Source organism: Emys orbicularis, chromosome 14 (assembly GCF_028017835.1).
Source record: "Emys orbicularis isolate rEmyOrb1 chromosome 14, rEmyOrb1.hap1, whole genome shotgun sequence".
NCBI lineage: Eukaryota > Metazoa > Chordata > Testudines > Emydidae > Emys > Emys orbicularis.
The window spans coordinates 10,616,333-10,642,973 of record NC_088696.1 but is presented as its reverse complement, the minus strand read 5'-3'; the positions used below and the strand labels follow the sequence as shown (position 1 = coordinate 10,642,973).

General features: G+C 41.0%; 1 protein-coding gene across 1 annotated transcript in view; it reads left to right on the top strand.

Moving 5' to 3' along the window:
• The window catches only part of PLCG2 (phospholipase C gamma 2), an 86,801-nt gene extending 60,542 nt beyond the window's left edge, over window positions 1–26,259 (top strand). The window contains exons 19-32 of the mRNA XM_065416466.1: window positions 1,188–1,368; window positions 1,951–2,019; window positions 3,036–3,145; window positions 4,401–4,497; window positions 6,267–6,333; window positions 6,563–6,720; window positions 9,515–9,617; window positions 10,944–11,153; window positions 12,278–12,423; window positions 15,423–15,537; window positions 17,156–17,323; window positions 18,255–18,343; window positions 22,319–22,503; window positions 26,217–26,259. Coding sequence (XP_065272538.1) covers window positions 1,188–1,368; window positions 1,951–2,019; window positions 3,036–3,145; window positions 4,401–4,497; window positions 6,267–6,333; window positions 6,563–6,720; window positions 9,515–9,617; window positions 10,944–11,153; window positions 12,278–12,423; window positions 15,423–15,537; window positions 17,156–17,323; window positions 18,255–18,343; window positions 22,319–22,503; window positions 26,217–26,259 — 1,741 coding nt within the window. The remainder of the gene's footprint in view (window positions 1–1,187; window positions 1,369–1,950; window positions 2,020–3,035; window positions 3,146–4,400; window positions 4,498–6,266; window positions 6,334–6,562; window positions 6,721–9,514; window positions 9,618–10,943; window positions 11,154–12,277; window positions 12,424–15,422; window positions 15,538–17,155; window positions 17,324–18,254; window positions 18,344–22,318; window positions 22,504–26,216) is intronic.
• Window positions 26,260–26,641: the final 382 nt, after the last annotated feature.

The window sequence follows — 26,641 nt, the reverse complement described above, 5'->3', positions numbered from 1 at the left end:
TGGGCAAAATATATGTGCACGTATGGAGTGGATAATTTTGAGTGTGGCTAAAAACTTGGCCCAGGATATCTCATACTGTAGTGCGTGTGGACCTCTCTTGACTTCTGTGAAACTGCATGCCAGTGCAGTTCTCTGTGCCGGATCAGCACTGCGGACCCCAGGTCTCTGACCAGAGGAAACCTAGTTAAGTTGCATAATAATTTGAGGTTCATTCATTCAGCATCTGTTACATTATGCAGCTCACTAAAAATGAAAGTTGCCATCTGTCTGCTGTTAAGTATCCTTGCCAATAGTAACTGCTTTATAACAACAGTTTCTCTTATTGAAACTGTGTGTTTATAAGAACAGTAATATACTCTATTGCAATTTTGAATCATATTAAGTTTCTTTAATCATGTCTGTTAATGCAGTATAGAATATTGTCTTGGAGAACAGATACATGCTGTCTTATTTATGTACTTTACTTTGCATTGAAGATTTCCAGACTTCTCAAGTCTGCAGTGAGCTCTAGTTTCATCTTTCTCCTATTGGGAAGATAGGGTATTAAAGTCCATTATGGATTATATACAGTAGTGTCCTTATGCAAACACTTCATAGCCAGAAAAGTTTGTAGGTTTGAAAATTTTGTAGGTATCCTCATGTATTGAAAAGTGGTTGGATGGTGGTTTTTACAGTGATTACCAAAAATTCAAAATTTTTTGCTTAAGTGGATAGGAATTTTTCCTTTAAAAGTAGATTGCAGTGGCTATCAGGAGCATTGTAGGGATAAAGTAGCCACTGTTTCTGGGGAGACTGCTTCTCGTCACCTAATAGTGATTGACAGTGACTGGCTTCCAAAGAGAATCTTAGTCCAGATAAATCCATTTTGGCTAGATGACTGGTGAAGCTGAGCGGAGTCTGGAGTGTGAGGGTTAATGGGGAAATGAAAACAGGAAAAAAAATGAGGGTATTTCCAATGCTCCACATATTGGAGATGGGTGAGACAATTCCTGAATCTGTTCTATTTGTGAGTTGAATGGGGGAACCTGAAATTAATTGGGATAAATGAGGCTTTGGAAAAGTGTGGAACTTTGTTATACATTTAAAACATGTCAGGGGATAATGATCCAGTTCATGGTAAGTGAGGTTTTACTGTGTTAGGCCCCAGTGACTTTTAAAGTATCACAGCACCTGTACTAATTCCACAGAGCTGAGGGGAAAGTGAAGCACTTCAGAATTCGACAAGAAGGCCACCACTTTGTGCTGGGCACCTCTGCCTATTTTGAAAGCTTAGTCGAACTGGTGACCTACTATGAAAAGCACACGCTGTATAGGAAAATGAAACTGCGTTACCCTGTGACTGAGGAACTGCTAGAGCGCTACAGCACGGCAAGTGATTACCTTTGTAATGAAGTGATTCAGTGAAAGATAAACACCATCCTCCTCCATGGTAGGAGGTGAAGGAGATAAAATTCCAAACCCACCCAGAAAAAAAAAATAACCATGTACATCAAAGCAGCTTTTTGCAGCTTAGTTTTTTGTCCATTAAAGAAAACCATTGCTGTAAGCTAGGAGACCTGCAGTGATTATGGAACCAAAGCCATAGAACCACCTGCTAGTTTTTTCAGTTCCACATAATAATCTCACTCAGCATCTCAAAGTTCTTCACAAGCATTTAATGAATTAAGTGATATTCCTGTGAGGTGATATGGTCATAATACTGTTTGATCAAAGATAGGCACAGGCAGGTTAAATGACTTTCCCAAGGCTACATGGTGAGCTAGTGATAGAAATGGGCCTCTAACAGAAGTCAGGGCTCCCAGCTCTAGTCAGCCCCACAGTTTCTGAATTGCTGAAGTGATAGTGTAGATAAGTGTGTACAGCACATAAGGGTCCCTTATTTGGTAGAACAGTCCTGTTGTAGATTTAAAATATATTTCCTTAACTCTGTTTTTTCCTCTCCGTTTTTAGGAGAAAGATATTAATTCGCTCTATGATGTCAAGATGTATGTGGAGCCTAACGAAATAACCCCATCAGTGGTACGTTTATGTTCAAGTGATTTTTCAAACTAACCTTTCTGTAGGTGCCTGAAAAGATATCAGAAAATTTGTGTTGATTTTTCTGGTACTTTCAATATTTGTATCTGGCTTGTGGGGCGAGGTAAAACTCAAGAGGGGTATAATTTTTTCAGCCCATCCTCCAAAATTGCACCTATGCATTTTCTATATGCAAAGCTAGTATTTACTCATCCAGTGAGAAATCGGGCACCTGGCTTCTCAGTGTGCCTAGGTGATCCTGATTTCGCATGCATGCTTGTGTGGATGTGCCTGGAAATTTGAACCTACATTTATGCACCAAGTAAAAATGATTACTCGTGCAGATCAGGGTTTTGCATGCAAATGAAGGTGGACAGTCTTGCACACTTTTTATAAAGCACTGAACTTTTAAAATTACTTTTATTATGCATTTGTTTCACATTTAAAAACAAATGGCATGGTAAATACATATTTAGTTGTAATTCTCGCAAAAGCCAGCTTGGCTGTAAATGCACATTCAGCTATAGTTCTTTCTCTTTGTGACTAATGATTGTGAATTATTGTGAAAGAATTCAGGTAGAAGTAAATTCAAGATAAGGAAATTGCTTGTCCTGATAGAAACTTGGGTTTCCTAGAGGAAATTTATTCTGTGGTATTGTTGATGAGGTTTTGAAGGGGATGATAGGACTGCTGCGTACTCTGAAGAGAGAGAGACTGCATCCCAAGCCTTAAGGCTCAGATTTTATCTGGGTGTATGTAAGCAGGGATGATAGCTCATGGTTCTCTGTGTTGTATAACCATGCATCCACAAAAGTAGTACTCTTGGCTGGTGTTTGAAGAATACTGGTTAACAGTGACAATCCCTTACACCAGCAGATGTCACTCTGGAACCTTAGCGTTAAGCTTACCAATTCTAATAAAGAAAGAGATCTAATTTCTTTTTTCTTTTGAGATGGATTTATTAATCATTTTGTGACCTGTCCCTCTCTCTGACCCCTTTATTTTGTTTCCTTTTAAAGCCTCAGAGAACAGTGAAAGCCATATATGACTATAAAGCTAAAAGAAGTGATGAACTGAGCTTCTGCAGAGGGGCCCTAATTCATAACGTCACAAAGGAAACAGAAGGCTGGTAAGTTCCTTGTAGAAGAGCCGGCACGGAGTGTATGTGATGGGGAAATTAATTCAGCTTTGTGCGGGGGGTTCTTAAAATCTCTGCTTCTGACCCAGCCGCTGTTCTTTATACATCCCAGAAGTCGATGAAGAAAGAAAATCCCCTTTTACTTTTCTCAGCTTCACACCTTGACACACATTGTTCCTGCCTGGCTTTTTGACAAGAAGTACCGTAAAGTGTTTGGTAACCATCAAAGAGCTTTTGAGAGGAGTGACCCTGTGGATAGCACTCTGTACTGCTGTGTGACATCCAGGTTTGAGTCCTAGGTCCAGTCCTTTGCTGTCTGGGATGGCAGGGGTCACTGTCTTTATCAGGAGGGAGTGACTTGCATCGCTTGGTAACTGCATTGTGGACAAGCCAATAATGAGGTTGATGGGATCTGAAAGGAGTCCCATCTGTCTCTCCTAGATAGTGACATTGCTAGCCCTCAAAGGAAAGGGGTATCCTTGTAGAGAAATGGGCAGGGGAAAAATCTTTCCCCTGGAATAGCAAAACTTGCTATGAAGGAAACCAGTGCTGCTCTCTGGAACAGCTGGCAGTAGTGATTCCAAGTATGGCATGACTTGATTTTTTTTTTTCTGCTACCCACATTCTTTTGATGATCACCCTTTATTGCAGCCTCAGCGCTCCCTTCATTGCCTTCTCCCACTCTCATATCTGTACCTTCCCCCATACCAACAACCTATGCTCCCTATCTCAGGGTGTCAGGCCTGCTCCCTTTCCCCATTCACATCCCTCCCAAAAAACCCCTTCTTGCAGGAAACCCTCCAAAGGCTAACCCTGTGTCAGTGCAGCATCCCTCTCCAGGCTTTGCACAACACCCCTGGAAAACCAAAATGGGTTTAGGTTATCTCCATCCTCTGAGTATCCTCCCATAAGTTTTCTTTCCTACCTGGCTTATACATTGATCGGAATGCTTAGGAATCTAATGTCCTCTAGTTGTTTCCACAAAGCAATCATCATCATGTTTAGTGCTGGAGGGGAAGCTTCTTAAGTCATTAACTGCAGTTTGCAATAGCTGCAATCCCTTTGAAATCACCTACCACAGTTATTAATCTCTTTGTTAGAGCTTTTAGCTACTTCGTCACTTTTATTTTGGCAATGGCCAACTAGCAAGCTGGTTTTGGGGATTAATGACCAATTTATTGAGGATTATTGCTTAATTAATGGTCTGTGTTTGAAGGTCTTCAGTTGTCTCTTTTTTTAATTTCAGGTGGAAAGGAGACTATGGAGAAAAAGTCCAACACTATTTTCCATCTAATTATGTTGAAGACATGTCAACTGATAACTTTGCAGACCTTGAAAGCCAGGTGAGGAGTTCAGGGTTTGGTTCATGTCTTCCATTAGCACGATGCTGCCCTCTGCACACTGAGCTGGTTTCTCTCATTCATGGGATTATAACTATATGTTGTGCATGATGCAGCCTTAGCACAGAGTAGAAAAGTACACATAGTGTTTGCTGTCCTTGGGGCTGTGCAGACACAATTCTCTTCTGTCCTTGATGCCACTAGTTGTGCTTGGCAGGTTATTCATTATGGAACCGCATTTGGGGAGAGTCGTTGATGGAGTGCGTTATAAGGAGGCCATAGCAATTCCCTGCAGGCTAAAGATTAGCATACAGTAACTCCTCGCTTAACATTGTAGTTATGTTCTTGAAAAATGCGACTTTAAGCAAAACAATGTTAAGCGAATCCAATTTCCCCATAAGAATTAATATAAATGGGGGGGGGGGGATTAGGTTCCAGGGAAATTTTTTTCACCAGACAAAAGACATTATATACAGTATAAGTTTTAAACAATTTTAAACAATGTAATACTGTACTCAGCAATGATGATTGTGAAGCTTGGTTGTGGTGGTGGAGTCAGAGTGTGAAAGAGGGTGGATCATCCAGCTGCTCCTCTTGCTATTCTTTCCAATGTGCTGGGCGGTGCTCAACCCCAGGCTCTGCCGCAGGCCCACCCCCGCCCCGCCTCTTCCCACCCCTGCTCCATCCCCTCCCCCGAGCGTGCCATGTCCTTGCTCCTCTCCCCCCCCCTCCGAGCTTCCTGAACACCGCAAAACAGCTGATTGCTGCGAGTGGGAAGTGCGGGGAGGGGAGAGTTGCTGATCCTCTGGGCCGCTGGCGGGTGGGAGGCGCTGAGGGTGGGTGTGGAGGGAAGCTGATAGGGGGGCTGCCAGCCCACCCTGGTTCCAAGCCCCCACGGCCAAACAACGTTATAAGTAAACATTGCGCAGCTTTAAATAAGTATGTTCTCTAATACATTGGCGATGTAACAGCAAAACAACGTTAACCAGGACAACGTTAAGTAAGGAGTTACTGTACATGGTCAGATTTTCAGATAGATGTGTGGAACAATTATGTGCCCCATATAAGCACTTAATTTGCCAACATAGTTACTGCAGTGGTTTTTGCAAATGGGAAAACAGGGTGTACAAATGCATCTAATTAGCTGTTTTCACACCCTGTTACCTAGTACATAATTGAGCCAATTGTGCATGCCAAAAGCATGTGAAAATGTGTTCCAGAGTCTTGGACAAAGAGCAATTTAATCTAACAAATGAAAGCAAAAGTCTGAGTAGGCAGTTATTAAATTGCATGAATCCTTTTGGTTTTTTAAAATAAAATGTTTGATGAACCCTCAGATCAGTGATGCCTTGGGTGTGTGTGGGGAAATTTATACGAACACTTTGGTCTTTCTGGTATTGTAAAGGAAAGCTTTAAAAATGAGCAATTATGCCAGGACAGTAGCTTTGTAATGTAATAGTCAAAACACTGCATTTGATTTCTGAATTCAAGTGGCAAATGTTTACAAGTTGGAAAACAGTGAACCAGTCGAAGTGAAGACTCACAGATGAACCAGGGTTATTCCCAGCCTCACTAGTCATCTTTCATCCATAATGAGAGATCCTCTCACTAAAAATGAACTTTTTAAACAGAGCCCTTGGCAGTTTCTCCGTGACATTGTGGGCAGTTATAGGCGGTTAACTTTGTGTTTAATTTTTGTTATGCATCCTGTGACTACTGATTAAAAGGGAAAAGATTAAGAGAATCAAATTAAACCCATTGTTTCTTCACAGATTATTGAGGACAACCCCTTAGGAACTCTGTGTCGTGGCATATTGGTCCTCAGTACATACAATGTCGGTACGTAGCCTCTGGAACTTGTAGCGGGATTCCTAGGTTTTCCTCCTTTATTTGGGCTGTTTCCCCTAGAGCAGGAAAGATGATGCTATCTATTCAGCCTGACAAGAGATTTTATCATAGTGGAAATCTGTATGGTTGGCTGCTGCATTGAACCAACCACTCATGCAGTTAAGACTAAAAGAGTTGATAAATTTTTGTATGTCTCTGTCGTTACCGTGCTGTTCAATAGTGAAAATGCCACAAGGGAAGCATGACAAGGCTTTTGTCTTCGTACTGGAACCCAAGAATCCAGAAGATCCTCCTGTTGAATTTGCAACTGATACAGTGGAAGAGCTGTTTGAATGGTACCAAGACATCAGGAAAATCACATTGAAATCTACAGAAGAGGTACCAGTAGAAAAGAAAATTTTTGTTTTATTTTGCAGTGGATAGTTATAAAATTAGGAAATAATGAGACTTCAGCCTTTGAGAACCAGCTAAGCTCCCCAAGCCTCACTAAAGCCTGAACCCCTGAAGCCTCTTGCATATTTATTTTACAGGACTTGGTTTCTGTGGGACTATTTACAGGTTTAAAGTAAAACACCTTGCTAATCTGGGTCTTGTTTTCTAAATTTTCAGGCCCTTTAGGAGAGTTAGCAGAACATCAGCCATCAAAGAGAATTTTAACACTTTCAGCAGAGTTCTCCTTCAAGTTGCAAAGTAGCAGCCGTGTTAGTCTGTATCCGCAAAAAGAACAGGAGTACTTGTGGCACCTTAGAGACTAACAAATTTATTTCAGCATAAGCTTTCGTGGGCTACAGTTCACTTCTTCAGATGCATAGAGTGAAACACACAGACAGAAGATATTTATACATACAGAGAACATGAAAAGGTGGAAGTACGCATACCAATTGTAAGAGGCCAATCAATTGAGATGAGCTATCAGTAGCAGCAGAAGAAAAAACTTTGAAGTGATAATCGAGATGACCCATACAAGGTGTGAGGAGAACTTAACATGGGGGAAAAACTTGAGTCTCCTGTGCTTTATGCCTTATGTTGTTGCCTGCATCTATGCAAAGTAGATAGGAAATACTAAAAAATGATAATGGTAGTGTTTTACATCCACTTTGCACAGGTGTAAGTTATGGCATGCCTCGTGCAAGGCAGTGGAGAACCAAGCTTGAAAAGTATTATAGTAAATCCACTAATGTATGTGCTATCTGAGCTCCTTTGCCTAAACGTCTCTTCATAATCTTGCTTCCTACCTCTGCTGTCCAGTGAATGCATTTGTAAAACACTTTCCTACTTGTGCCAATAACTTTATTATATACTAGTAATAATCTGCAGTTTGGAATTCTTTATCTTTATCTTCACCTGGGTGTTTTCCAGATTTCTGAAGATTTCCCCCCACTTCAGTTTCTCAACTCAGGGCTTTATCGACTTTGTCATCCCTGTTTTATATCGGCACTAACTGTGTCCTAGGAATGGTCTATTTTTGTTGGTATTCATTCCTGGTTAGCTATCCTTAGAAGCGTACTTTTAAGAATGAGTTTACAGCACCTGGAAACGCTCCGTTGCTTGTGAAAACATTGCTTTCAAGTGAAAGTTGTATGTCTATTAGGATGTTACACTGCGGTGGGTCGCTGTGTATTACAAAGAGGTAATAGCTTATATCTGCACTTCTCCAAGGCTATGTCAGTTGATAATACTAAATTCCTCTTTGCTTTTCTTAGACCACAGCACACAGTCTCTGGTCTGGTGACTGCTTCTGGAAAAACGTCTCTCTGCAGCTCCTGTTTTCCTCCCTCCTCCTGCTGTTGTGAGAATTTCTTTTGGAGATTTCCTATTTCCTACTGCTTTGTAGCCTTTTGTACTGAAGCTAGTAACTGTTCAGTATGTGACTCCATTTATACTTCCTATCCTGCAATCACTTCTTGTATCTTTTTTGTAATTTTGACCACCTCTTGCTAAATTCTACCTTCACTTGATGCAGGGCTCTCATTGACTTCAGTGGCTTCTAATCTCCACCAGCAATGGCCATGAATAGCTGCTGCCTGCCAAAGTGAGGAGTAGCCTGGCTTCCCAACTCCCATTTGAATGGGTTGCAGGTATCCTCATTGAGATCCCACAAGACCAAGATTTAAACCATCTAGTGTTGCAGTAGATTATGGACTTTTCAATAATGATGCCTGTTTGATCGTAAATTATGTTTTCATACCTGGAAACGCTGACTTGCTTTGCAAAAAGTGAACTGCTGGAGCAGTGCGCTTTGCATTTGGAGGCAGCTGGAATTCAGTCTTGGAGTCACAAGAGATACTTAATCCTGATCGAGATCATAAATAAGTGGAGAGAAACTTCATTATGCTTTGCATTTTTTTTTGTCTGTGCATTTATATGAGGTGTTGAGTCAAGAGTTTAGCTAGATTTATGTGGATGTACATAAAAACAGTAATTTAACTGCCAGGTTTCTTTATACGATTCCGATTCAGGAAAGTGCTTAGGCCCAGATTTTTAAAGGTATTGAGGCGGTTGCTGCACTCAACTTTGCAATGTCTAAGTCTCATTTTGAAAAGTAATTTGGATACTTAGGAACCAAAATCCTATTGAAATAGGTGTTTTTATCTAGTAAACACTGGATAAACACTGTAAATGGTTATTTGCCTCTAAGGGTCTGTCTACACAGAGCAGTAATGTGGACTACAGGGGTGTGATTCCTAAAGCACAATAGCGTGTTGTGCATTAATTGGTCCATGTAGACCCTGCTGGTGTGCACTGAAGGCTCCCTAGAGTGCTTTTATATAGTGCTGTTTGAAACAGCACTACATTAAAGCGCCTTAGGGAACATTACAAAGAGATTACTTGTTACAATATATACTACTGTAATGAGTAATGGATATAACATAATATCCATTACTCATTACAGTATAAAAGTGAGAGACCCGAAAACCCCCAGTTATTGGAAACCTACATAAAACTCAAAAATTGCTAAAAATGAACCCCCAAAATTATATTAATAAACCCTGAAAAACAGAAGCCCTAAATATATGTCACATCCAAGTACGTTTGTGAAGTGTTAAATATGAAATCAGGGAGCCGGGAATGTTTTAACATAATCATCCTTTCTTTAGAATATGTCCTAGTTTATTGTGCCATCATGTTCTACATAAGTGCAATCTAAAAATATTTTTTTAATCTTAAACAGGAGCATATGAGGAAGTACTGGGAAAAGAATCAATTAATTGCCATTGAATTATCCGACTTGGTAATCTACTGCAAACCTACAAGCAAATCCAAGGACAATTTAGGTGATTTATTTTTAATAATAAATTTCGCCTTGCCTGCTTGCATGCTGATCCTGTTCAAAGAAACATTATTTGAAATTTTAGAATTGAAAATAAAATACCTCCTTTATGCACTGGGAGAGCTCAGAGAGCTCATACAGGCAGGATTTTCAGTGGCAAATTGGAATTGCACACTGGAGAGAGCATTACAGTATTCAAATGATAAAATGTCAGGTAAAATCTAGTGAGTTATCAGAATTGTTTTGAGCGTACATCTCAACCTGTCGAGGCTCAAGTCTGGGACTAAATGAGGAACAAATTACTGAAACGAGAGAGAGAAGAGACCATAAAGAAAGAGGAAAAGCTCTGAGGAGACAAGAACAACTTGGAAATGATTCATTCAGGTTTTTCTTTTCCATAGTGCTGCATTTCTGAAGTTAATAAAATGATAGTGACAAAGGGTGGGAAGCTATGCTGTCTGTTGATGGGTTGAGGAAGTGACATTGTCCTTTATGATGGAAGATGTAGGCGAAGATATGCTTTGGAGTGGTGACAAATTTCCATCTGGTCTATCCAAGCCATTCTTCCAATATAACACTATGAAGCTCACCAGATCAATGTGCACTTGGCTCCTTTTGTTTTAAGAGATGAGAAAAGGCTCTGGATGAATTCTTTTGTGATTTATGAAAAAAACTCAACCCTAAAATAGACTTGCTCTACATTATGTAATATTCTGCTGTACAGTCTGATTGTCATTTACAATAAGACCCCCTGGAAGCTACTGGAGTGACATGAAGATGTCTTAATGTAAATGAGAATGTGGTGCAATATCAGTAAAAATTCCTGGATTGACACTGAAATTGATTACTTGCTGGCTTTTTGCTATTGCAACCAGATCCATGGAGTACCCAACAAATATCCCCTTCCTGCTTAAGATTCTTTGTGAATGCATGCTGTAAGCCATCAGTGTAGATAGACATTATAATTGCAGTCATTATTTGAGGCGTTGTTAACCATGGATTGCCCTCCATTCCTCCACTTACACACAGGAAAGGATGTCTTATTTAAATATGTGCTGCAGTGCTCAAAGGAGCATTATTAGCAGTGATGGGATGAGAACTGTAGCCTTCATCCAGTCCCACCACAATGAGCAATTAGAGGACTTGTCAGGCAGACAGGTTATTTTAATTTTCAGACTTGATGTTCAGCCAATTTGCGGTGTGTGCATTAACAAGAAGTCAATTATTGTGTTAAAGGATGAGGTAAAGCAAGGCTCCAGTGGAAACGGAGAATAAATGGTGGTTTCTTTCTCCTTTTTTTTGCCCTCCTCCTGCCCCTCCCCTTGTGTAGAAAATCCTGATTTCAGAGAAGTCCGTTCTTTTGTGGAAAACAAGGCTGAAAGTGTTGTCAGGCAGAAGCCTGGTGAACTGCTGAAATACAACCAAAAGGGACTGACGCGGGTTTACCCTAAAGGACAGAGGGTTGACTCATCTAATTATGACCCATTTCGTCTCTGGTTTTGTGGCGCCCAGATGGTGTCTCTTAATTTCCAGACCCCAGGTAATATTCTCATAAAGAGGAGCTTTAATTGTTTTTCATTCTTTCAACTGACCATTGACAAGTTCCCCCTCTAGTCTCTCCACCACCCTGGTCATTGTGGTTGGTATCTTACTAAAGAAGGAAAATAGATGGAAGAAGGAATGTGAGTGCTTGAGAAGATTGAAACTATATGAGTTGTTTGCTTGTGACTCTGTGGATCGGCTACTAGGGCAGATCCCAGAAAATTCATATCCTGCAGAGTTCACTTGTGGGACGTGAGCCAACTCCTTTGAAATAGTCGAGTCTTTCTCTTAACTTTAACGGGTGTTGGACCGGCATGTACGGCCACAACATCAGCTGGCGTAAATCAGCATAGCTCCACTGATTTTGATAGTGACACTGATTAACAGCAGCTGAGGACCAGGCCCTCTCACCTCACAATGTACTGGGTTGTATTAACTGAGTAATTCCATTTAATGATCAAGAGATACTAGAAGAGCTGGTTGGAGAAACTTTGGTGTCAGAATACACAGTGCCATTAAAATTGACACACTCCATGAAATTGTGTCAGGTGCACAAAAATTTCATTTCCTGTTTCAACATTTTTGGATATGAATTGTATAGATTTTTCATTTTGAGATCACTTTCATTTTGTTTCTTAATTTTGTATGATCATAAAACTATTTTTAAAAGGTCAGAATCTAAACAAAACATTTCAGTTTTGTCAAAATGAAATGTTTTGATTGACCTGGAAAAAAATTCCAGAATTTTCTTTCATGGGGAATTTTGAAATGGTCCATTTTTGTTCCTTTCAAAACCTCAAGATGTTTTCTGAAAGTAGCTTCTTCCCTCTACATAGCTCTAGCTATCAGCTTGTATTTGTTACTGAATTGATATTTTGACCAGTTCATTGGCAAGGCAAAATGTGTTGTGTGAATGCAAGCCTCTCTTTCAGATTTCTTATCAGTGGACCAAGGACAATAGTTCTAATTACTGAAGTGAAACATTAGTCATCACCTAGTCTTTGTGAAAGTGGCAACCAGTGGGAATGGCACTAAAGAGCCATCAAACTGATACTTTGTCATCCTTTTGGATTTAATAAAATGGGGAACTCTACTGTCATGACTATTTCATTCTCTCCCTAGATAAATACGTGCAAATAAACCATGCCTTGTTTTCACTTAATGGACGGACTGGATATATTCTGCAGCCAGAAAGCATGCGAAATGAGGACTATGACCCAATGCCAAGTGAATCAAAGAGGAAATTGCAGATGCTTTTGACAGTGAGGGTAAATCTTTTCTTTTGTAAATATATTCTTACAAGTAGTAAAGGTCTATATGACTGACTACAAATAAAGCTATTTTTTTTTCAGAGCAAGAGCTGTGACAAACTGCCAAAACATGCTTTATTTAAATGTCAGTGTTTTAGGAATAAAACTAATTCTGCCACTTTCCCTGAAATGAAATAAGTTTCTCTCTGTCACGTCAGTGAATATAGAACAGAAAAAATTGAATGTATATGGTAACTATTAAAAATCAAATCAAATCAACTTACATTGAACTCCACCTTAGTTCTCATTAGAAAGATCCGATTAGAGACTGGTTAGCAACAGATTTATTAGTTCAGCAGGTTTCCAATTTGACAGAAATAGATTTTTATAATGAAAAAAAGAAACTAAGCCAGAAAAAAAGTTAGCTTTAACATGATAGGGGAAAATGCAGCTATTTTTGTACACTTCATCGTTTCAGAATCTCATTTTTCATTAAGAAAAAAAGTTTATTGTTTGAAAATTACACTACAGTGGGTTCTGGCACCATCTGTAAATTGAACTTGTTTGTGTTCTCAGCTGCTATTCAGTAAGAGAGATGTCTTCCAAAATAGCATATGTTTTATGAGAAATGATGGTAAGGAACGAACAAACACTGTAACCACTTCTCACTGCAGTTTGGATGCTGACACGGGCTATACAAGTAAAGCAAAAGAACAAATGCTTTTTAAAAAATGTAAGTGGTAAAAGAGTACAGAACCTCACTAGTATCTTGTCATCTTGAGAGTGGAACTGTGGCAGTTGAAGTGAGGCATCTTCTGTATGTTCTGTGAAAGTGTGGTGTACAGAGCTGGATTTTTAGACACTGTCCTCCATTTTTGCAGACACATTTTTGCACCCATGATTATTTATCCTCATGATTTAGGTCACTTAGATGTTTGTCATTGATTTACAAGTGCATTTACCAGCGTGTGTAAGTAACCAGAACTATGGTGACAAATAATTGCTCGTGCCAGATTACACCTGCAATTATTTGTGCTTGCAAAAATGGAGTTCCACTTAAAATTGGGCTGAAAATTTGATTCAGACTCTTGAATGCATATGAGCAAGAGAGAAAGAAAGAAAAGAAAGAGAGAGGGGTTGTGTGTGTATCTATATATTGCATCAAAAAAAATCTACCTTGAAAGATGTTCAGATTTCAAAGACAAGCACACACAAATCAGTAAATGCCAGAATTATGTTTGCCTGTGCAACTCTGATTCAGGCCCCTTGTGTATACATTGTGGCACAGTCTTTAATTATACAGTCACATACTAGTTTTTCCATAGACTCTCACCTCATTCGGTGAATGGGTAGTTATTCAGTATTCATTTTCCCCTCCTCATTCAGTATGTGGCCCCAGGTCTTATTACCACATACCATACAAACCCTATTCTGAATACAGAATTAATGTCTTTATGGGTGTTTCTGAGGTGCTCTCACCATAGTATCTGAGTGCTCCACAAACACGAATGAATCTTCTCAACTCCCCTGTGAAATTAGGTAGGGGAACTGAAGCACAGAGAGATTAAGGCCAGAATTGTCAAAAGGGTCCACTGAATTGGGTGTCAATCTTGGGACACCTGGGGCCTGATTTTTCAGAATATTTAGAATTTTTATAGCACTTCATATTCCCAGAGCACAGCTCCAGTCAAATTCAGTTGCAGTCATGAGCACTCAGCAAGGTTGCCAATCAAACCCCAAGGGTCTCGTGTTTAGCATGCAGAAAATGAACACCCGATTAGTGGCCAACAGTTGGCCACTTGCTTAGCCTCGCATAGGCACTCAATGGCACAGACAAGTGTAGAATCCAATTACCTAGGGTGGCACTCAATTTCCTTAACCATGAGACCATCCTTTTTCTTCCTGCAATCCCCTGCCTCATTTCTTCCAATGACAGTAATAAATGAGGCAGGAGAGCTACTGACAACCACCTCCTTTGCTACAGAACCCTGATTCATTCCCAGAACATCGTCCACCCTCTGCACTCCCTTTCCTCTTATCCATTTTTCACTCCTCTGCATTTGAGTCAGGCACCTTCCACCTTCTACACTATGATGCCTGCAGGGGAGTATTGAGAGCACAGGAAGTATAGCCTCCCTGCTCTCAGTTTCTGTGTCTGGTGCCACAGTGGCCCCTTAGCAGCTGGGAAGAGCAATTGCAAGCAAAGTCCTGCTCAGCCTCCCCGCAACTCTTCACTCGCTCTGTAGGGAAGGCACATGCACAGTCTAGTTGGCACATAAGAGCTGTGAGGGGATGGAGCATGCCCAGTACAGACAGAATTACTGGAGAATTTAGCTGCTAAATTCTAACAAGTCGGTTCTGAGCGTGTTATTTTTTTTGGAGGCTTATAACTTGGCCATATTGGCACGTATTTTCACAAGGATGTCAATGGACACCTCCCTGACAGCAGGAAAACCCCTTGCCAAGTCCCTGCTCCAGAGTGTGGAGTTGCTAGAGCTTCTTAATGAAATGGTTAGAAGAGGTTTGTTGCTTTTTTTTCACACGGACAAAACATCCTATTTTTCCCTAGTCTCATTTCGGAAATGGCTGAATCATTTTAGCTGAAAATTAAAAATAAACAAACAAGCCACTCCTCCCCATCAACCTGAGGCAGATACTCAGCATGGAAAATTTTAGCTTGAATGCTTTAAGCTTGGAGTTATGCAAAGTTATAAGCAACTGAAAACAGGATTTTACATTGGAAAGTGTAGGGCAACCTTAACTATAAGTGTTGTTACCTGTGCCAGTGATACGTGTGTGTGTTTGTAAATATATATATTTCTACACACATATCTACCTAGCTATCTATACTGGAGAGAAAGTGCATATATGCGTGCTCTCTTGAGGACTATTTGATAAGAAAAATAGTTGTCTTTTTCAGTGGCACTGTTTAATAGTTTTGTAGACCACTAGCAGTACATAAATTGCAGTGCCAAGTTTTTTTTCAAATATTGGTATAACCTATTGTCCCTTTATAGGTTTTAGGTGCTCGCCATCTGCCTAAACCTGGCAGAAGCATTGCCTGTCCATTTGTAGAAGTGGAAATTTGTGGGGCCGAATGTGATAATAGCAAGGTCAAGACAACTGTTGTGAGTGAGTATCTGCACAACCTTCTGGGTGGGAATGGAGTTATACTTGCAGTGCACTAAATAAAATTGGTAGAGGACATTCATCATGCATGCTATCTATAATTAAGGTTAAAATTTTGTCACGGTTATTTTTAGTAAAAGTCACGGACAGGCTGCGGGTAATAAACAAAAATTCACAGAAGCTTGTGACTTGTCCGACTTTTACTTTTAAAAATAATGGGCCGGGGGAGGGCTTGACAACCCCTGGGCTGAAGCGGAAAATGTCATGGAGGTCTCTGAAAGTCACGGAATCCGTGACTTCCATGAAATATTTTCCTTATCTATAATTTACAAACATCATATACTAGAAGGATAAGGTGACTTTATTGCTCTTAACTGATGATTCATGTAATGATACTCTAGTGCTTGCCTTAGAACCTTCACTATGTGTCAAAATCAGGCAGAGAAACATGCAAGTGTTAAACTGTGTTAGGTTCATAATAAGGTGCATTTCTGTTAAGTTTCTGGCTGTGTGTAATTTCCATATTTTTAAATTGCTTGGTAAGTTGAAAGTGTCTCTGAAGATGCTATATGCAATATTGAGAGCTCTGTGTAGCTTGAAAGCTTGTCTGTTTCACCAACAGAAGTTGGTCCAATAAAAGATATTACCTCACCCACCTTGTCTCTCTGAAGATGCTAGTCAATTTCTGAAGGTGCACTCCAAGCAGAAAGATTCTAAGGTCCTGAGGCTATTATATTTAGGTTTGAGTTCAAAGATTAGATAATTTCTTTGGAGATATCTTGGACAAGAAGGGTGGTAATACAGCAATGGAGCATGCAAAGTACTGTCCTCTTGATCCAGAGCCCAACAAAGTCAAGGAAATACCCCCATTGATCTCATGGAGCTGTGTGTGCAAATGAGGTTCATTTACTAAATGTATCTGTGTGGGCCAAAGTTACACTAAAAGCCAAACCGGGGTAAGAATTTTAAATGTGAGGGTCCTACTCCACGGTTTTTCTTACTTTAAGCCATCTGATTGGCTGTCTATTTTATTGCCTGATTTTGGCATTTCTAGATGTTTCTCTGTGACAGAGGAGGCCGTGCAAAATTCTGGGAGTGGAATGAGTGCAGAATGTTCAGTAGAGAGCTGCACCAGTAGGGGAACCACAGTGTTCCCCAGAGAAGAGTATTTTGACCTTTATATTTTGTATTGGTGATCAACCTTGAGAGCCAGATTTTCAGCCTCCAGCACACATGCAGATGACCCCACAAAACTCCACCAATGAGTATGCAAACTGGATAGTTGCATATCTGTCTACTTGGTATGTTTCATCCTAGTGTCTGTTTTTAAGCTCAGACCTGGGTCTTGTTTTTCATTAATGCGTGGCAAGCAATTCACCTTTTAAAAATAGATGTCCAGGGAGGTTTGTTTATATAAATATATTAAATATGAAGAAATGTATTTAAATTTAGATTTTTTTAATAGATTTTTTCACCCCCCCAGAACTTCTTGAGTGGGCATACAAAAACAGGTGGGATAAAGAATTTCAGACTTCATGTATAATCCCAGCATGTGCCCTTGGATATACAGCATGAAGGGAAGTGATTGCATCGTATCACAAAAGTTTTCTTTTCGTTCCAGATGACAATGGCCTTAACCCAGTTTGGGCACCCTGTCCAGAGCAAGTGAAGTTTGAAATTTATGATCCTAACCTAGCGTTTCTGCGCTTCGTTGTTTATGAGGAGGATATGTTCAGTGACCCCAACTTCTTAGCACATGCCACTTTCCCCATCAAAGGAATCAAATCAGGTAAAGATCAATAGGGTATTATAAAGTGTTAAGCAAGAAACATGGTCTTTAGAACTGCTAGTACTGCGCATTTGCTCTCAAAACTTAGGTAGTAAAGGGCCCATCCTGCTGCAACACACCTTGGGAGATAGCTACTTTAAACTGAAAATACCACACCCTCCCTCTGAACTAGGATGTCAGGCATGTTGGAAATAATCTTTTAAATGAATCACCCACCACCAAATTGTTTTTCATTCTTTCTGCAAGAGGAAAGAGTTACATAGAACCAGTTGTATCAGCAACGAGAAAGTGAGTATGGAACTACCTATTACTGCAGTATGATCAGTTTCACAGTGGGAAGTAAAGGCAGCTCCTGCATTCTTGGTCCCACTAGTTTGAGACTGATGGATTTAAATCTGACCCTCTGGATTAGGAGAGAGCAAATGCCAAAAAAGGATCGATGTTCTCCACCCTGCCCAACACCCAGTTATAGATTTATTTTGGAGAGGTAACAGTATCAGCGGTGCAGTGTTTGTGCCTACCTTCTAATGATTTGATTATGGAATGATTACTGTGATTTAATTCATTTTGCCACAGTCTCCATTTCATTAATGTGATTGTGTGCCCAGAATGAGTTCTGGAGAGATCACTGCTTAAGATTCTTCTGCTATCTTGAGTTCTACCTTTGCTTTTTTAGCTGATCCAAATGTGGGCATCCCTTGAATTAACTTCTGATTTCTCCAGGTCTGGTTTGATTTGCAGGGCTGTGGGAAAACTTTGTCACCCCATCTCTGCCTGCTGCTTCCTTGTAAACTTCAAAGCTCTGCCTGCTCCAAGGAATGGAGCAGGTGAGCAGAGTGGAAGGAACTACCCAGTCCCATGCATGCTTGCCCCCAACTGCAAGCAACCCTTTCTCCTTTACTTTAATTACCTCTGTGTACCCTCTCCCCAGGTTTTAGGTCGGTACCTCTCAAAAATGGTTACAGTGAAGATATAGAGCTGGCTTCCCTTCTGGTTTTCTGTGAAATGCAGCAAGTTCTGGTAAGTGCAAAGCCACTTCCTGTGTGTTACACTTTCCTCATCACTTCCGCTACGCCCAGAGCATGGGTCAGTGAATGCTTTGTGGTAACCAAGAGGTGACAATTCAGCTCATATATTTCTGCCTGATTCTGTGTGACCCTTAAGTCTTTCATACTGGTTCCTGAATGTTCATTAACCTGAATTCAGTTGCTCGCTGTCTGGGTGGAGAGATGTCTCACTCTTTTTAAGAATATTCTGCTCATGCAGCAGCTTTGCTGCTGGCCTCCTTGACTGGAATGAAACCAGCTAGAATTTAATTCTCTGGCAGTAGGAAAGAGCCCTTCTCAAGCTTATATGCCCCTCTTGGAGGTGAGACTCACTAATAGTGAAGCCTCACTTGGCGGTAGATACTCAGGACAGAATATATTCCTTCTCTGGTCTTCAGAATCAATCTCTGGAAAAAACAGAAGGCTTTGCCAAAGAGCAAAAGTAAAAACAATAATTGCCAGTATTTTATAAAAACCAGAGACCCAGCACTGGATCCCACTGCAGATAAACCTGCCTCATTTAAGCCTTCACAGAACATCTGTTTGTTTGAAAGACTAAAATTTTGTGTGCACATAATCCTCTTCTTGGAAAAAAATTACAAATCCCTAGTCATGGAATCAGCCAGGCAGATGGGTGAGCCACAAGCAATTAATTACTATTGGTACCTAAAGTTATTGCATACAGTACTTTAAACCAGATCCATCCTGTGTAGTTAGCGCTCTCTCCACCTTCCAAATTTTCAAGTCGCAATTCTCCAGGCTTGACAGACACTCTATGAAACAAGTGAGATGCTAGGGACTCAAGGTGATCTCCCACATACTGCAAATTTCAGAGGAAAAAATACTCTGTTTCTGCTTTACATTGGTGTAAGCCCATTGGAGTTGATGGAGTGACTCCAAACCCACGCTGCTGTAACTGACACCAGAATCTGACCATTGCATTTCTTACAGCAGAACACTATGTGCTTCTCGTCAGTAAGTCATTGGGTCTCTGGAGGGATTTAGTCCTGCAGCTACGTGGACACTGAACGGGAAGGTATTGCACTTAGTCATGCTCAGTTTCACAGGAGAAGCAGCAGATTGGGAAGAGTTGGGAAACACCCTTTTCCAAGTTGTGTAGAAAGTCTCAGGAGACCCCCTGTGCAATGACTGTATGCAATCCTGTCACAGCTTCTTGGCAACCATTGTAGCTTTCCATTACCCACTGGAGAAGGGAGAGAAAAGAGGAGTTGCAATGAGGGGATCTGAGGGGAAATAAGAGGTCAGGACTGCAGGATCATGAGGGGGAAGGAAGGATCCCGAGGAAGAAAAGGGGCCATAGGTGAGGGATCGCAAGAGGGGGAGAGGGTCATAATATGAGACTTGTGTGTATAAATAAATATAATGTATATCCTTTAAAAAAAAAAGTTTTTAAACACGTAAGGTCTCAAATCCCATGGGGATGAGCCTGGCATAGAAGGCTAGATAGAACTTTGTGTTGCCACCTCCTACAAACCCCCCACCGATAGTGACTCAGTGCCTTACAAAGTGATATCCATGCTCAACATGTAAATATGCTGAGAATCTCTGGTGTCTGGGATTTTCTTCAAAAAATCCAACTCGTTATTTGCCTGGGGCAGTGGTGTCTTTTAAAGTGTTGTTCATAGCAGCCGTGCACCTCCCAACCTTCTCAGCAGCAAGTTCTTTGACTATAGCACATCTCAGAGCCTCAGTCCCCTTTCTTCCAGCTTGGTAAACCAAAATTAAGATGCAACGTAAATGTATATTTACAATGATGAAACCTCAGGATGCTGATGCAGTGGCGGGAGAAATTTCAAATATTTTTTTTTTTTTTTGACAGTCTATAGCGAATGAAGACTTGCCGTGGTCATTAAACTTTTAGAACCTTTGCCAAACCAATCTAGAAGCATCATAAAAATGATCAAGGTCTTTTCCATCTGTTATGCTGATTTAAAAAAAAATCCTCCATAAAATGTTATAGTTTAATAACAGATCTGTTTATACAGAAATCCCATCTGCATACACTTGGAGAGAAAATCTAAAATTATGAAAGGGCTTGCAGATGGTTTTGAAATTTGTTGAGACATAGAGATGCAAAAATGTTGTAACAGTGTGTAAATTATCATGTCGGCCCTTATCCAGTTCCGACTGAAATTAACTGGAGTCTTTTCATATAGTCTGGAAATGTAAGTGTATTAAGAAAGTTTTTAAATTTAGAAGCATGTCTTATTTGCTTCCAAATTTGATTTACTTGCTGTGGAAAGTATGACTGTTTTTGAAGCATTTTCGGATTATAATCAGTTTAGCTGGCATTTGTATTTTAACAGAAATTCCCAAAGTGTCCACTTTAATCTTACTTTTGAAATCCAGCGTTGGTGGATACTGTTATTTGTGAGAATAAATGAGGGCATGTAGATGTCTAAGTGATCAGCAATTGGCCATCTGCATGTCTTCATTTATGACTGAAGGAGGCAAGGTTGGTTCCCTTTAAAAACGAGACCCTTTATTCCATATTTATAAAATGCGTAGTTTGTAGGGTAGAGCAGAGAGGCTGTGCTTCAGCTCTTTGACATCCCCAGAGAGGGAGCTGCAGCAGGGTTTCAGCTGTAGTGCAGGGGGATGGGTGTGCGTGTGTGTGTATATGTGTCCGTGATTTTACAGTTTGCTAACCTGGTAAGCATGTTGCGAAGTCCATCCATTATTTTAGGCATCTGGGGAGCCAGTGGGCTGAGGGGTGAAAGGACCTTGATTATTAGTATGTCTGCTGTAACAGTGCCTTGCTTACTGGTCGCATGTTTCTTTGTTGGTTTGGGATGTTTTGATATTAGTGTGGAACTTAAGACCCCAGTCCTGCCAAGATTTACGCAGATGGGTAACTACACAGATGAGATTACGCATGTGCATAATGTTTTAAAATAGTCCATAAATAGTTCCCGGTGTCAAAGGGGTGTTATGTGATTTCCTGTTTGTTTTGTGAAGAGTTTTGAGAGCCCTTTTTATAGAAGATGACATGCAAGTACAAATGCAAATTAAAGGCCTAATCCTGCAAATACTAAGGGTAAGTTTACACTGCAGCTGGGACCCCTCAGCCTGGTAGACAGACCCGCTCTAGCATAGTTCAAGCTAGCGTGTGAAAAATAGCAATGTGGACGTAGTGGCTCGAGTGGCAGCTTGAAGTCTCCAGCCCACCTGACCCCCTGGGTCTGAACTTGGGTGGCTAGCCCGAGTCTCTGCCGAAGCTTCAACCTCTGACGTTATTTTTAATGTACTAGCTCGAGTCCCACTAGTCAAGTGAATCTGCTGGGATTGGGAGGCTCATTCCTGGCTGTAATGTAGACATATCCTAAGGGGCAGATGCTTCGCTGGTGTAAACTGTCATAGCGGCAGTGAAGTCAATAGAGCTATGACAGTTTACACCTGTGAAGGATCTGCCCCCCTAGCCACAGTACTAATGGCCATGAATGGTCCCATTTAATGTTTGGTGTTTGAAGAATCTGATCTTTCCTTTGCAGTTTAATAAGAAACTCCATTGGAAGCAGATTTAGTAATAAGCCCCATCCTTGGTAGTGTTTGCATACTGGGCTCTATCAGATGTAACCTTCAAAAATTAAAATTTCTTTCCAGTGTTTCAAGGCTATTAGAAGATAACTGCAGTCGTAACACACAGCTTCCTCCCCTTCTTTCCTCAGCATGCCTGTATACTTCATGGAATGCTTTCTCTGTAATCCATTTATTTCTCACTGATCACCATGGTGTGTGAACGCCTTACCTTTTTTTAAAAAAGCTTATTTTTATGAGCATCTTCTTTTTTTCAGTGTTTTCTCAGTTATTTATTTTGTTTCCAGATGTCTTATAAAAATGAATTTACAAACTGCTTCTTAGAAAAATCAAGGAACAATAGCTTGTGTAAGACGTTGAATTGGTTTCTGATGTTCTTTTCCTCTTGAAGGAAAGCGAAGAGGAGCTTTATTCATCGCGTCGGCAGCTTCAGCAGCGCCAAGCAGAACTGAACAACCAGCTGTTCCTGTATGACACTCACCAGAACTTAAGGAACCCTAACAGAGATGCCTTACTAAAAGAATTCAGTGTGAATGAGAACCAATTACAAATGTACCAAGAGACATGCAGCAGGAGGTAGGTTGATCCTCTTTATTCTGCCCAGGGCCCCCCCAAAAGGCTCCTCATATCTAAGGGGTCCTGTTTGGAACAGAGGCTTCAGCTTTATTAAGATAAGATAATTTCTGACCCACTTGGCTTGGATCAGAAGCCATGGTTCACTCTTGTAAAGGGAGTTTGAGCTGCCACTGAACCAGACTCCAGCAGACATGACGATGAGTCTCTTGGTCCCAGTGACTCACTGAATGCCACAATCTTTGGAGCTTAGATCCTTCCCTCCCATCCAGCTCAAACAGCCAAATAAATTACCCACCATAAAGACTACATAGTGACATAAACATACTGGAACATGTGGGACCAGAACATAGTTCTGGTTTGACCCAAATACCAATGAAAATGCAATGGTTAGTCTTAGCGACAACATGGAACTGTCAGTTAAATACCCAGACTCTATCCTAAGGAAAAAAGACCCCTTGCCCTAAGCCTTGCCCCAGCTCATGGCTGGGTACAGGGAGAACAGCACCTTCCTGCAGCAGGAGGAGATCCTGAATGGATCTTTGCTCCTCCCCCAGCCTAAAGCGGGGAGAGGGGTCAAATCCTTTCCTCCCAGCCAATCAGAGGCCAGTCTTTCACGTCTCTTTAGGGAGAGTGGATTGGGCTAACATACTTAGAGAGCTAAAGGCAGATGAGGCCTGGGATTATTTCAAGCTGAAGTTGCACGAGCTGTCCGAGGCCTGTATCCCGAGAAAGGGGAAACGGTTAGTGGGCAGGAGAATTAGACCTAGCTGGATGAGCGGGCGTCTCAAAGGGGCGATTAAGAAAAAACAGAAAGCGTACAAAGAATGGAAGAGGGGACAGATCGGCAAGGAAACCTACCTTATTGAGGTCAGAGCATGTAGGGATGCGGTGAGAAAGGCCAAAAGCCGTGTAGAGTTGGACCTCGCGAGGGGAATTAAATCCAATAGTAAGAGGTTTTATAGCCATATAAATAGGAAGAAAACAAAGAAAGAGGAAGTGGGACCGCTGAAGCATGTAAATGGAGTGGAGATTAAGGATAATCTAGGCATGGCACAATATCTAAATGAATATTTTGCGTCGGTGTTTAATAAGGCTAATGAAGGGCTTAGGAATAGAGGGAGCGGGACAGAGGGGAATAAAGGAGGGGCGATTGCAATTACAGTATCAGAGGTGGAAGCCAAACTTGACCAGCTAAATGGGACTAAATCGGGCGGACCGGATGATCTCCATCCTAGAATATTGAAGGAGCTGGCGCGAGAAATTGCAAGCCCCTTGGCGATAATTTTTAATAAATCTGTAAACTCGGGGGTGGTGCCAATGGACTGGAAAATAGCTAATGTGGTTCCTATTTTTAAGAAGGGGAAAAAAAGTGACCCGGGTAACTACAGGCCTGTTAGTTTAACTTCTGTAGTATGCAAGGTCTTGGAAAAAATTTTGAAGGAAAAAGTAGTTAAGGACCTTGAGGTGAATGGCAATTGGGACAAATTACAACATGGGTTTACGAAAGGCAGATCGTGCCAAACCAACTTGATCTCCTTCTTTGAGAAAGTAACAGACCTTCTAGATAAAGGAAATGCGGTGGATCTAATTTACCTCGATTTTAGTAAAGCGTTTGATACTGTGCCGCACGAGGAATTATTGGTTAAATTGGAAAAGATGGGGATCGATATGAAATTCCAGAGGTGGATAAAGAACTGGTTAAAGGGGAGACTGCAGCGGGTAGTACTGAAAGGTGAACTGTCGGGTTGGACGGAGGTCACCAGTGGGGTTCCTCAAGGTTCGGTTTTGGGTCCGATTTTATTCAATCTATTCGTTACTGACCTCGGAACCGAATGTAGGAGTGGGCTGATAAAGTTTGCGGATGACACAAAGTTGGGAGGTATTGCCAATTCGGAGAAGGATCGGGATATTCTGCAGGGAGACTTGGATGACCTTGTAAATTGGAGTAACAATAATAGGATGAGATTTAATAGTGAGAAGTGTAAGGTGATGCATTTAGGGATGACTAATAAGAATTTTAGTTATAAGTTAGGGACGCATAGGTTGGAAGTGACGGAGGAGGAGAAGGACCTCGGAGTCCTGGTTGATCGCAGGATGACTATGAGTCGGCAATGTGACGTGGCTGTGAAAAAAGCTAATGCGATTTTGGGATGCGTTAGGCGAGGTATTTCTAGTAGGGACAGGGAGGTGCTGCTTCCGTTATACAAGGCGCTGGTGAGACCTCATTTGGAGTACTGTGTGCAGTTCTGGTCTCCTATGTTTAAAAAGGATGAACTCAAACTGGAACGGGTACAGAGAAGGGCCACTAGGATGATCCGAGGAATGGAAAACCTTTCCTATGAAAGGAGACTCGAGGAGCTCGGTTTGTTTAGCCTAACCAAAAGAAGGCTGAGGGGGGATATGATTGCTCTCTTTAAATATATCAAAGGGATTAATACCAAGGAGGGAGAGGAATTATTTCAGCTCAGTAGTAATGTGGACACGAGAACGAATGGATATAAACTGGCCGTGGGGAAGTTTAGGCTTGAAATTAGAAGAAGGTTTCTAACCGTCAGAGGGGTGAAATTTTGGAACAGCCTTCCGAGGGAAACGGTGGGGGCGAAAGACCTTTCTGGCTTCAAGATTAGGCTTGATAAGTTTATGGAGGGAATGGTTTGAAGGGATAACGTGATTTTAGTCAATTAGGCATTAACGTGCCATCGCGGGTAAAATGAGGGTCCGGCTGTAGAATCTTGCCTGTATGCTCGGGGTTCTGCTGATCGCCATATTTGGGGTCGGGAAGGAATTTTCCTCCAGGGTAGATTGGCAGAGGCCCTGGAGGTTTTTCGCCTTCCTCCGCAGCATAGGGCAGGGGTCGCAGGCTGGAAGATTCTGTTGTAGGTGGGTCAGCTTTTGTGGCCTGCATCATGCGGGAGGTCAGACTAGATGACCATATTGGTCCCTTCTGACCTTAAAGTCTATGAGTCTATGAGTCTTTAGAACCAGAGAAGTGACCAATGCCATAGCTCAATGCAGAGCCAGGTTATGATTGGTCAGTAGGAGCAAGGTGCCGCTGGCATTCATCCAAGGAAAACCCAGCTGGCAACTATCCTACCATCCTGTGAGTCTGTGGTGGAGCTAAAGGTGGGGAGCTGAGGTTAGTTAATATTATAGGCTAGTGGTAGGAGCAAAGGACTGGGAGTTGATTCATGAGTTCTATTCATGAGTCCACATAACTTCTGTGTACTGGTGAGTCTTTGTGTTCAGTGGGGATGATATTTACTCCCTTCCTTGGGGTGTGGTGTGTTTTTGAGATTCCTGGATGGAAGGTGCTGTAAGTATATGTTGTGATAATTATAAGCACACCCCAAGAGACACTTATCTTGTAGTAAACTGTGTGGAAATTGGAATATTTGGGGAACAAATATTTAAAGATGGGAAAATGGCTGTTCCTACAAGGACCAGCATTTCAGCATGCAAATAGAGAAATATGAAAGTAATTCATGTGTGCATTTTTGTGGGAATGTCCATGACATTGTTCTTTGAATTTTTTGGCTCTTTTTTTAATACAGTATGTATACAAAGCTTGAAGTGCCATATATATATTGTTACTGTGTTCAGATTTTAATTTAAAGAAAAGAAACGGAAGTACACAGTGTTGCTGTTACACTAGTTGCTGTACGGTGCTAAGTGAGTTGACCCAATTGTTGACTTTAATTTTCTTTTTCTTGAAGATTAAAGGAGAAGAAAGTCAGTAACAGCAAATTCTACTCCTAGAGAAGCTATTCCTTTTGGTGCACCTTTTAGAAAGCCACTCAGGAAGAGACATTAATTTACCCTGATCGTCGTACTCAATGAAGGACTCATCAGGCTGAATTTACTAAGAAGAAGAAAGATGGGTTTCCTAATATTTTTTTGTTATAGGAGGAACTATTTTCATTGTTGTTTAATTTATCTTCTGTACAAAGCATACACACAGTGCAGGCTAGATTTTCTGCATATTCAAGTTATTATTTGCATCCAGTATCACAAATCTTAGAGTAAGAAGGAAACTAAGGGTCAGCTTTTCACAGCTACAGGGTGTGCAGACAACTTGCATGCATTTGTGCAGGCCTAACTTACCCTTAAAAATACCCAAAGTGCAAGTACAAATCATCTA